Source organism: Moschus berezovskii, chromosome 26 (assembly GCF_049115385.1).
Source record: "Moschus berezovskii isolate FMDL1 chromosome 26, NW_MosBer_1.0, whole genome shotgun sequence".
Classification (NCBI taxonomy): Eukaryota; Metazoa; Chordata; class Mammalia; order Artiodactyla; family Moschidae; genus Moschus; species Moschus berezovskii.
The window spans coordinates 21,381,707-21,394,406 of record NC_142485.1 but is presented as its reverse complement, the minus strand read 5'-3'; the positions used below and the strand labels follow the sequence as shown (position 1 = coordinate 21,394,406).

At 44.0% G+C, this 12,700-nt stretch overlaps 1 protein-coding gene across 7 annotated transcripts in view; it reads left to right on the top strand.

Annotated features, from left to right (window-relative positions):
* The window catches only part of DLC1 (DLC1 Rho GTPase activating protein), a 441,468-nt gene that overhangs the window by 420,707 nt on the left and 8,061 nt on the right, over window positions 1-12,700 (top strand). For all 7 annotated transcript variants that reach the window (XM_055416517.2, XM_055416516.2, XM_055416519.2 and 4 more), the window contains 6 exons: window positions 3,063-3,126; window positions 4,694-6,102; window positions 6,993-7,169; window positions 9,643-9,802; window positions 9,932-10,130; window positions 11,741-11,954. In XM_055416517.2, the coding sequence (XP_055272492.2) occupies window positions 3,063-3,126; window positions 4,694-6,102; window positions 6,993-7,169; window positions 9,643-9,802; window positions 9,932-10,130; window positions 11,741-11,954 (2,223 nt within the window). The remainder of the gene's footprint in view (window positions 1-3,062; window positions 3,127-4,693; window positions 6,103-6,992; window positions 7,170-9,642; window positions 9,803-9,931; window positions 10,131-11,740; window positions 11,955-12,700) is intronic.

Below are 12,700 nucleotides of genomic sequence, written 5' to 3'. Positions count from 1 at the left end.
GTTTTCCTGTGAGGTTATAGCTGACTCCTTTGAATACACCAAAGAATTACTTAAATAAAGTGATAATCATATAATGACAAATCATATAATGACAGTAGCATCTTCAGTCTGTACTTTATTATAAAACTGCCCTTGAAGAGCCTAAGCTCTGTGAAGCACCCAGCCACTTAGTACATTTTAGCTATGTTACTATTTTGGTCCTATTAGAAGAAAAGCAATTGTAGTAATTCCAAGAAAATATCTTTAAGGCCTGGAAGAATCTTTATTTGTCAGGTCTATGTGGGAAATTGTTCCTTTTTTCTTTCTTTTTTTTTTTTTATATTTTTAAATAGTATATTTCCTAGGAAACTCAACATTGTGCTTTTAGTGCCAAATAATAGCAGCATCTTGGAAATACATTTCTTTGAACCTTTCATTTCACCTTCAGCATCTCAAAGTAGAATAAAACTGGTAAGCTATTCATGGATGTTCTTGACACCTGGCTAGTATTTATTCTTTGGGGGGGTATAGTCTTAGAGAGAGATGTTAGGGAACAATGTTCTTGGGGTTTTGTTTTTTTTATGTTTTATTCTCTTTTTTAAAAAAATTGTTTATTCATTTTAATTGGAGGATAATTACTTTACAATATTGTGATGGTTTCTGCCATATATCAGGCCATAGTCATACCGTTCCTTTTTCCTTTCTCACTTCTCTTCTGCTTTCCCTGTTTTCACTTCGACTTCGTGAGGCCCGGGACCATGCCTGCCATGGTTTTATCAGGGTGCTTGCAGCTCCTCCAGCAAAGCTCTTGAACCTCTGATGGTTCACTCCGTGCTCCCTACCCCTCTGAGCAGAGTGCATGTTGCCCAGCAGATAAGACTGACACATTCCTGAGGAGCTGAGCCAGCAGGGACCCTGGGGGCCAGAAAGGACCCCCCGGGTTTCCGGACAGACAGTGTGAGATACCAGTGTTCTGCCACCACTCACCGGAAGAGTCATATTTAGGGTAGAAGCTGCTCCCATATATTATCATGATTAACATTTATTTTAGAAAGGAACGTGGAAGAGACTGCTTCTCAGGGTCAGAGTCACCGTGCTTTAGTCCTGTAGCCTTGGACCGGGTTTGTGTCCACTCCAAGCCTCATTTCCTCATCTGTACATTGAAAATAAATAGTAGTATCTCTATCAAGACGAAATAACACACGTGAGGCTCCAGGCACAATGCCTGACCCAGAGTGCATCCCCAGCTGCTACTTCATGTCAGTACCCTCTCTAAATTGGTAACATCCCACTTTGGAGGTGCCTAGGGGACACGTGAATTCCATGAAAACTTCAGGAATAACTCCTGGGCTTCAGTTTTGAAGTGCCATTAGCTTGGTGCTACCTAGAGAAAAAGATAACTCTGACCTTTACAAAAATGACCTTTGGGGTCTTTTCTGTTTGACTCAAATCTGCAGCTTGTGAAGTAAGTCCCTCCCCCACCCCCACAGGCATCCATGCCTAGTAAACTTGATTATAAACACCACTCGACCATTAAAGCCCAAATGAAGTCAAGTGGGTATTTGATTTCAGGTTTGATTAATGAAACCCAGACCTAAGACCGTAACCATCCTGGATTCTTTACATCTTAAAAACATTTGAGAACTAAAACACTGTGGATACAAGTCATTGAAGTAATGGATGCCCCTTTGAAAGGGACTTTATCCACTCGTTTTAATGTCTGTGGACTTTTTTTTTTTTTTAAGTTATTTGTTTTCTTTCCCTTCCCATTATCAGAGAGAATTTTCCTGAGCGTAGGTGCTCTGTTTAGGATTATCTTTGTTTATCCTATAAGCAGGCTACCACATAATCTATGAAATCAAAGGCAGTCTTATCAGTAGGCAAAAATACTTTCTACCTTCCTTTATTCAAGTTATTAGACAAGCTGCAAGAACAGGATCAGAACGACAGAGCCTTGAAGAGGGCTCAGAATCAGTTTGAATTTGTGTGCGTTAAATGCGCTTGTCCTGTGAAATAGGAAGAACTGCAATCTTAACTGGTGGTGCAAGACAGCAGCTACCTTAGGGATCCATTTGAAGACAACTAAGTGATGGTCATCTGGAAGATGTTAGAAAGATTTTGGGCCTGAAAAGCTGTCATTCACAGTTTTACATGCCATTTATTCCTGCATCTGTAAAGGATTTGTTTCTTTGAGCTATTTCATTATTTTCCAGTGAGGTGGAGTTTTGCTTTAAGTACTTCACTTTCAATGAAGCTAAATTACTTTCCTAATTTTAAATTATTACTCTTTGGCAGGAATTAAAAAAAAAAAAAAGCATTCAGAGTAAAAAATTTGACTCCTGTTCCAAAGAAGAATCTGATTCAAGAGCTTATTTTTTGAATTTTTAAAGATGTTGACCTTTGAAGTATACAGTTTTTAAAATTAATCATTTGCACTGTTGCTACAATTATACCAATGCATTTTCCTGTCCTACACAGGAAGTTGAAAAAAAGAATTAGGTAGTAAAGAGGGTTCAAATCTCCTTTCTATACAGAGCTCACTAAATTTTTTAAGAGACTACGTATCATTTGTTTATCATTTGTCAGAGATAACTAAAAATAGTTTTATTTTTATGTTTGAATTTTGATTTGAGATATAATACATTACAACAGCAAACACTTCATTCACCAACAGCCCTGCTTGGTTACTTGTTCATGTTCCTATTTCTGTGAAAGGAGACATCACTGGCTTTTACTTCTTGGCACTGGGTGGAAATACTTAATGGCTCAACTTAGGGGCTATTGGAAGAATACATGTCTTCAAATGAGGGTTGTTTGTTCTGTGAAGAATAACAGGCACTTTATAGAACCACTGCAGTGTGCCATTTCACTGTAAAATAGTAATATTAAATGTAAATGAAAAAAACTTGTGAAATATAAAAGCATTTTTAAACTTCACTCTTTAAAGAAGTTTCGAATACTCTTCTCAATTGTAGATATTAATGGATTTAAAGAAACTCAAACATGTCAACTGTTTGGAGAAAATATTTATCCACCCATCCGTGGTTTCCTGTCTTTGCTAATGTTATTTCTTTGCTCTGTAGGCGTCTAAATACTTTAAACAAATGTGCGGTGATGAAGCTAGAAATTAGTCCTCATCGGAAAAGAGTGAGTATATAAAATGTATATAAAATGTATCATAGGGTAGGAGCAAAGGAGAAGATGAAAAACTGGATTGTGTGTTTTGTGATAGATTTTGTTTCACAAATTCTTACTTCCTTGTTCTAAAAATACCTACATTTTAAATGTTATAATCCAGGTAGGTTTACCAAAAACTGTATAACCTTATGTAGTTGAAACCAATAGCTGCAGCCAGCCAATAACCTGTGTCTCGCCTGCTATTTTTGATCTGAACAGATTTTCTGTGATTTTGCCTCATTAACTCAATGCCTACAACATATTAATTCCAGTGCATTTTGCATTGCCTCCTTGCAGAAATTGCAATTGAAGTTCTTGGGAACTCTTATCTTCCCATGTGTAAGAGTACCTGTGTTTTGAAGCTGTAGAGATGGCAGGGAAGGCTGACTGGTGGGATATGAAGACTAGAGCTTTGAAGGGAGAACAGGAATTAGAGGAGAAAGAGGGAGGGCTGGAAATCCCACACATTCTAGTGAAATGCCGGCACATAACTGATTCGGATGGTATTTTCTCCTGTGTTTGAAATGTGAGGACGTCTTATGAGATCTTAGGAGAAGAGGTGGGTGTAGTGGTGGGAGTGAATGCCACAAATTAGAGTAAACAGAAGTGGGTTTGGTCAAAGAACGTATTTTTCACTGTCAGAGTACCGATTTTAATTATCTAACCTGCACCAAGTTGCCTTCTCGGGGGAGTTAAACCTTTTAAACAAATGAGCGGGAACCTTACCTCACACTGTGAGGAGCTGTGGAGAGGAGCCTGCAAGTCAGCATTCAGCGCTGTCCACTCACTGTCCCAGGGGACCCTGCTCACGGGAGACACTCCACATGCATCATCCTGAGCTGTGCCTCTTGATCCCCCATCAAGGGGGGATGCAATAGTCTGTCTCAGTGTAACCCTGGGTCCCGTCTATAAGTCAGGCCTCACCAGCAGAGATGTCCTGTCGGGTGTGCGCATGTTACATGCCATCAGAACTGGGTATTTGTGTAACCTTATTAAATGGCCTGGAGCATGCCTGAGTTTCAAACGTCATAGGACTCTTGTGGCATTAACCCTGGTTCCCGTGTTGGTGGGGGAGGAATGAAAAGGAACAGGGAAGAGGCTGAGAGATGAGAGTGTTCGAGAACCACCATTTTAGTTGCAAAAGGAAATATAAACACATACTATCAACAGACAGCAAAATTGGAGGCAGACCAGAGGGAGTCCTACCCATTGCTGATTCCAGTTCAAAATATTTTACATGCCTGGAATTTTCACAGATCTCAGAGGTTTCCTCTGTGAGCAATTTAAGAGCAGCCTATAGATCCCAGAGTTTCCATAAAATAACTCTTCTTTAGCTGGAAACACTTGCTCAGACTTTTTCCTGTGAAATGCTTACATTCATCTTGGTTATTTTAAAAAATAATAATAAAGCTGTAAGGGCAGGTATTGACACAAATGGCATTATGGTCAGTCTCCTGGTCCCTGGGCCTCGGGGCATGCCCTGCCCCATGCTGCCTGCCAGTTTCAGGGTATGAATGGTTCCCTTCTGTCTTTGCAGAGCGAGGATTCCGACGAGGACGAGCCTTGTGCAATAAGTGGCAAATGGACTTTCCAGAGGGACAGCAAGAGGTGGTCCCGGCTTGAAGAGTTCGACGTCTTTTCTCCAAAGCAGGACCCCATCCCTGGGTCCCCAGATGCTGTCCACCTGAAGAGCGTCCCGAGCCATGAAAACATGCTGACGGACCTCAGCGATCGCCAGGAGGTGGCTTCTGTCCACAGCACCGGCAGCCTCACCACCCACGTGCCCCAGCGCGGGGAGGCAGCCCCAGCCCGGACTAACTCCGACCTCAGTGTCTGTTCCTCTGGCACCTTTGTAGGCAACGATGACTCCTTCTGCAGCCTGCCCTCTCCCAGGGAACTGTCCAGCTTCAGCTTCAGCATGAAGGGCAACGAGAAGACCGCCAAGTCCAAGACGCACAGCCTGCTGAAGCGCATGGAGAGCTTAAAGCTCAAGGGCTCCCACCACAGCAAGCACAAGGCGCCTTCCAAGCTGGGTCTGATCATCAGCGGGCCCATCCTGCAGGAGGGGGTGGACGAGGAGAAACTGAAGCAGCTGAACTGCGTGGAGATCTCCGCCCTCAACGGCAACCACATCAACGTCCCCATGGTACGGAAAAGGAGCATCTCCAGCTCCACGCAGACCAGCAGCAGCAGCAGCCAGTCTGAGACCAGCAGCAATGTGAGCACGCCCAGTCCCGTCACCAGGACGCGGAGCCTCAGCGCCTGCAACAAGCGGGGAGGCATGTACTTGGAGGGCTTCGATCCCTTCAATCAGTCCACGTTCAACAACATCGTGGAGCAGAACTGTAAAAACCGGGAGAGCTACCCAGAGGACACGGTGTTCTACATCCCAGAAGATCACAAGCCCGGCACCTTCCCGAAAGCCCTTTCCAATGGCAGTTTCTCTCCCTCAGGGAATAACAGCTCTGTGAACTGGAGGACCGGGAGCTTCCATGGCCCCGGCCACATCAGCCTGAGGAGAGAAAACAGCAGCCCTAAGGAACTTAAGAGACGTAACTCCTCGAGCTCTGTGAGCAGCCGCCTGAGTATCTACGACAACGTGCCAGGCTCCATCCTTTATTCCAGCTCGGGGGACCTGGCCGATCTGGAGAACGAGGACATCTTCCCCGAGCTGGACGACATCCTCTACCACGTGAAGGGGATGCAGAGGATAGTCAACCAGTGGTCGGAGAAGTTTTCTGATGAGGGAGACTCCGACTCGGCCCTGGACTCGGTCTCACCATGCCCGTCCTCTCCCAAGCAGATCCACCTGGATGTGGACAATGACCGAGCCACCCCCAGTGACCTGGACAGCACAGGCAACTCGCTGAACGAGCCTGAGGAGCCCTCTGACGTCCCGGAAAGAAGGGACTCTGGGGTCGGGGCCTCCCTGACAAGGTCCAACAGGTAAGAGTTTTTCTTACCGGGTGGGGGTGAGGGGCGGGTGATCAGAAAGGGGCTGCTTCTGCTTGCTGTGTAGGGGACATGGGATTGAGCCATTTATAGCCATGAAATTCCTAAGGAAGGTGCTAGACAGGAAAATCCTGTCATCCTAAAAAATTAATGAACGTTGTTCACTGGGCACCAGAATTTCCGTTTGGGAAGAAGTCAGTTCTGTGAATGGATGGCGGGGTCGATTGATCGTCCAGCACTGTGTCGTCGTCGCTCAGTCGTGTCCAAGTCTTTCTGACCCCACCGACTGTAGCCCGCCAGGCTCCTCTCTCCATGGGATTTCCCAGGCAAGAATCCTGGAGTGAGTTGCCATTTCGTCCTCCAGGGAATCCTCCCAACCACAGGGATTGAAGCCACGTCTCCTGCTTGGCAGGCAGATTCTTTACCACTGAGGGAACCCCAACACTGTGGATGTATTTAATGCTTCATGTACTTGAGTGAGTGAAAGTCGCTCAGTCATGTCTGACTCTTTGCGACCCCGTGGACTACACGGCCCCATGGACTATCCAGGCCAGAATACTGGAGTGGATAGCCTTTCCCTTCTCCAGGGGATCTTCCCAACCCAGGGATCGAACCCAGGTCTCCCACCTTGCAGGAGGATTCTTTACCAGCTGAGCCACAAGGAAACTTAACTGTATACTAAAAGTTAAAGGAGTTAAATTTTATTTATTTATTTTATTTTATTTATGTATATATTTTACCACAGAACAAAATAAAAACAGACTGGAATGGAAATTGAATCTTCTCAGTTCCTAAAATTAGAGGCCAGTGAGTGACCCACTGCTGACTGTGCGTCAACCCATTAAAAAGCTTTCGTACTAACATTCCGCCCCCTTCTCCCGCAGGCGCAGGCTGAGATGGCACAGCTTCCAGAGCTCTCATCGGCCAAGCCTAAACTCCATGTCACTGCAGATTAACTGCCAGTCTGTGGCCCAGATGAACCTGCTGCAGAAGTACTCCCTCTTGAAGTTAACCGCCCTGCTGGAGAAATACACGCCTTCTAATAAACATGGCTTTAGCTGGTAAGGGTTTAAACTGCCCAGTGAACCACATTTGAAAACATTTTCAACCAGCGCTGTCCCAGCACTGAGGGTGTAACAGGTGGATCCTGTATCTTTAGTTCATCGTCCCGACGCTGTAAGTGTCTGCATTCTTGAGTCCACGCGCGTTACTGCTTAAGCTGGTATAGCTTTAGAGAATTTCCATCAGGGTTGGTTGAGTTTTCAGCGCCAGGAGTGACAAACTGCCAGTTGATAGGGTGAGACTTCATTACTCTTCCACCACATTGTCCAGGCTCTTCCTTCCCAGTGGTAGGAATAGCCCACCACAGGCAAATACATGTACAGGATCAGATCATATTTTGGAAGGAAAGGAAGAAAACTTTAGATCATAGGATGTTATGAGAGCAACTTTGAAATGCTTGATGTACAATGCTTGCCTTTGTAACCCTCTTCATGCACCTTTTTTAGAAATCATTTTTGATTGATATAGGTATCTGCAATATCACAAAAATCTACCTGGGCTAAAGAGTTTAGGTTATGTTTTTTCCAACAAAGATTCTTGAGCAGTGAATAATAAGGGAATTTACCACTCTAATATATTATAAACAAAAATAACGTACGAAAATAAAATTTATTGAACTGTCCACACTTTGGAAAGTACGGCCCTTGGTGTGTATACTGCAAGATGCAGACTGCTGGGCTGAATAGGTCATGGACGGGAGCCATTATGTGCATATTTTTTCTACTGAGTGCAAAGCAGATAAATGTCTCTACATTGACATCCCAGCGCATTTTGCAGTATCAGCTGGGTATCCTTCAGTCTTTTCACTAATCTAAGTGTTCATTATCCACTTGCACAATTTTAGTTCTTCATAAAATGGAGACTCGGTCCATTTATTGAGTAGCACTTGGTAGCGAAACCAGAATTAGTGCAGCAACGTAACTTCTCTCCCCAGCTCCTCCCCTCCTTGGGACTCGTAGTGAGGTTAACTTCGGCATCAAAGCATCTCCTGTTCAAAGGCTGTTATTATGTGAGCCCTGCTAAATACAGAAGTTGTTTGTTCTGAATGACAGAAATAAGTATTGACTGGTTTATCCCCCACATGCTTCAGATTCTCGGTGGAGATCGTAATGTGTTCCTTGTACATTCCGCCGCTGGGCTTTTCTCCCCCGACAAAGCGAGTATTATACATACTTCCAGCCGCGATCCATACACTTCACTGTATGGAAATACGGATTTGGCCCTGCGCTTCAGTTTTACCTTTCCTAGAGCTATAAACAGTAACACACCGTGGCTGTGGATTTAGCACTCTAAAGTCAAGGCAGTCCGCCTTCCGCAGTGCTCCTCTGTGCTTCAAGCCAGAGTTTCCCTGCTGGCTATTTAAAACTGCATATTTCACATTCTCAGTTCTGAGTGGCCCACCACCCCCCCTCACCACCAAACCCTCAAGAATCTGAAAGTCCAGAATATTTCTTGAGTTCTGGTCAGTTTTTCCAGTGAGTCAAAACCAAACGTTAAAGCCTCATACTGTGGGATCCACGGAGTAAGGAGAAATTCTACACAAAGTTCTTTTCCTGTTCAGCTTTACCCTTTCTTGTCCCATTCAGAGAGGTCATTTGTAGAGCTGAAATTTCTGCTTGACAGCATTAAATACATGACATCGGTTTCCTGCTGTTGCACACACTGCTCAGGCTGGACCTTGTGTCAGGACTCCAGGGATCCTGGGGTAGGCTCACAAAACCCTCATTGTTCTCCTCTGTCTTCCTTTAGAAAGCTAAAGATGTTATGTTCTCTCGGGTCATCAGCAGGAGAATTTATTTTGACTTGAGGTCATTAGCTTGCCTTCCCAGTGCCACCCCACACACACACACATTGAGCTCTGGAGTTGGTTCTCATTATGTGGGACCAACATCATGCATTTGCTGGGTTTTTTTTTTCATCCTGATTTTTTTTTTACCCTAAATTCTTTATCTCATCAAGAGCTTAGAAATGGTTCTCATCCATTTTCGGGACAAATGGGAACTTGATTCTCAGCTCTATCCTGAAGTGCCTACTTAGGGTCTTAACTGTAGCTTTCTCCTCTTGTTCCTTCCTATGCCACCATTTTGGAAGGAAGCCCATCTTCTCCCTTAAGAATATAGACCCCATTCTCAGAGCTAACAGTGGAGGAGGAATCCCCAGCTGAGGAAATGTTATTGGGCCTCATGGCCCCATATGTTAGAAAATCTAGAACAGCACTGTCCAGTGGAATTTTCTGTAGTGGTAGGAATGTTCCATATTTGCACAGTCCAGTAGTAGCTACCAGCCACAAATGGCTATTGAGCACTTAAAATGTGGCTGATACGACTGAGGAACTGAATTTGTAATTTTAAGTTTAAATAGCCACCTTATTAGCACAGATCTAGAACCCACATGGTTTACCTGCAGAGATGGACAAAATGTACAGAAGATGAGTAAATGTATCCCCTCCCAACTCCAATATTTTTTCAATAGGGCTGTGCCCAAGTTCATGAAAAGGATCAAGGTTCCAGACTACAAGGACAGGAATGTCTTCGGGGTCCCTCTGACAGTCAACGTGCAGCGCACAGGACAGCCCCTCCCCCAGAGCATCCAGCAGGCCATGCGCTACCTCCGCAACCACTGTTTGGATCAGGTGAGAGCCGATGTCTGCAGGTCCCACTTAATCATGGGAGCTCAGGTTTATGCATCATTTTCTAGTTCTGCAGTGAAAATGTTGCTTTCCTCTTGACACTTTACATTTTGTTTTGTTTTTCCAACAAAGGTTGGGCTCTTCAGAAAATCAGGTGTCAAATCCCGGATTCAGGGTCTGCGCCAGATGAATGAAAGCACCACAGATTGTGTCAACTATGAGGGACAGTCTGCTTATGATGTGGCAGACATGTTGAAGCAGTATTTTCGAGATCTGCCTGAGCCACTGATGACGAACAAACTCTCAGAAACCTTTCTGCAGATATACCAATGTGAGTATGCTTTGACCTTGACACGGTTGGCGCTGAGGGAAAGTGGGGTCAGCCAAAACCTGTAGCTCCTTTGATGCCATTCTTTCAGACCCACATCGTGACCTCTTAGAGACAGGTCATCAGTTTTTTGCCTTCTTGTTAGCAAAACAGATTTCTGTACATCTGTTGAGTAATGCAGGAAAAACTCCTTTGTCATCATTCTCCAATTACTAAGCAATTGTACATTTTTACATTCAAATCCAGGAACTCATTTTTTTTCCATTCATTTCAAGAACAGTTTTAATCTAACATACTTAAAAGAGCAGATTCCAAGATCTCTTTCTCTCTGCCTTGTCTATAGGTATTTCAGTTGCTTCACTTCTCTCTAGCAAAGCCTGTTGTGTTTAAAATTTCACAGGTGTCCGTGTGTTTTATCTTGCTGTAAAATGAATAAATAATCTTTCTGTTATGCATCTCAGCTTCTGCCAGAAATAGTTGGGAAAACAATCCCCATGCCCGTCTCACTTTTAAGTAAAGCTTAAAGCAAACAGTTGTCTAAATTAATGATCAAGATCAGGATTATAGCTTTTACAGCCTTGTGTTTTTCTTGGCTCAGTGTGGTATTACAGCAATGTAATTTAAAAGCAGCTTCTCTCAGAGCTAGAATTGTCTTTAGAATTGGCGCATGGGACTTGATTTTATGAGAAATGGAGCTGGTCTGGATTATTTCATTATTTGTTTCATCCTTTCAGATTTTATGAAAACACAGGTCACATTTCCCCCACCAAGGTATTTGTTATGTATTGTAACCATGGAGCTGTTTAATCAGTTTGTCCTATGGAGCTGCGTTTGAGTGACTTAAATTTTCCACCACATGCCTTTCAAAAGAAAAATTTTGCCTAGTATAGGAGACCTGAAAGTTGGGTTTGGCATTTTCTCTCTATTTTATTAGTTTATACATATATATACATTGTATTATATTGTTATATTATTTATATTTTTATGGGTTGATTTCTCAAGCATGTATTTTTACTACTAGCCTCTCAGTAGGCTTTCCAAAGCTTAAATTACTACATGAAAAACATCTGTTGTTTAAATTGAACATTTTAGCAGCTTCCTGTCCTCATTTAAAGAATGAGCAGGAAAGTGCTCAGAGATGCTGAACACTTTGTAGTCAAAGTGAAGAAATCTCAGTTTTTGTACTCTTGTATGTGTCTTTAATAAATTTCTCATTGAAACTGAACAAAAGTATAAGCCTATAATGTTCAGTAATTGAGAATGTTAGACTAGGAGTTTTGAAAAAAAGTACTTAGGAAAGAAACCAAACTTATGTAAACTAAAAGAAAACAGCAGACATCATCTGGAGTTGAACTCTGAGGTGGATTTAGGAGTATATTGGCATGGTGGGTGTTTAAAATTCTCAGTTCCTCCACAGGCAGGAAATACTTGAGGGCAGTGACATTGGTGGCAATCCCTAATGTCTTCCATATTAACCTCAAGTACACTGTCTGCAAGTGCTTGTTCAGTGTTGGGCTGAGACCTCTGGTGCCGACATCTGCTTTGGGGACGTTTCCTTGCAAACGTCCATGGAAAATCACTGGGTTGACGGGGGAAGTGCTGGTGTCGTGCAGATGTGCCCAAGGACCAGCGTCTCCAGGCGATCAAGGCCGCCATCATGCTCCTGCCGGACGAGAACCGCGAGGTCCTGCAGACGCTCCTTTACTTCCTGAGCGATGTCACTGCAGCCGTCAAGGAGAACCAGATGACTCCCACCAACCTGGCCGTGTGCTTGGCGCCTTCTCTCTTCCACCTCAACACTCTGAAGAGAGAGAACTCCTCCCCAAGGTAGGGTCCAGTGAGCTGCGCGGTGACGACGCCCATGGGCACGCCCCGTGTTCAGACAGCGGCAGCCTCCCTGTCCTGATAGCGCTGTCCGCCTGTGTTTTTGTTGTGTTAATACCTGAATCCAGCAAAACGGAATTTGACCTCCTTCTTTCTCAGCCCACGTTCCTCCCCTGTGCTGCTCCCATCCTTCCTACTCAGCCCTGGGGGTGTGGCCTCCTAGACAGTCTAGTTTAAACCCGCTTTTGAGAAACATTTGCATTCCTGCTTTGGGGTTTCCCCAGACCCTTCGTCAGGTAACATGGTCATCATACTTTATGCCCGCAAAGAATCATGAGGGTTTGCTGACCTCAAAAACAGTCCTGGCTTCTGCATAAATAATACCAGTCTGGCTTGGCTTTCTTCAGTAGAACCGAGCTGCTGGCCTGTGCCAGAGATTGAAAGGAGCTGGTTGTGAAATAAGTAAGGATGATGCTCAACCTCGAAGTTAAGAACCCGGCCGAGCCAATGTTGCAGAGTTTCTGCTTAGATGTAGAGAAGGTGAAGTGACTGTGTAAGTCGAGGAATATGGAAAATAACTAAGGCTGATGTTTGCTCAGCACTGTATTCTGTCCCCAGCAAGGGGCTACACCCTGGGTTTTCATTATCAACTTTAATCCTCCTAACAATTGAAGGAGGTGAAGCTGCTGTTAGTATCTATTTTATACATGAGGTGGGACTGCGGGGCAGGTCCATTAAGTAACTTGCTT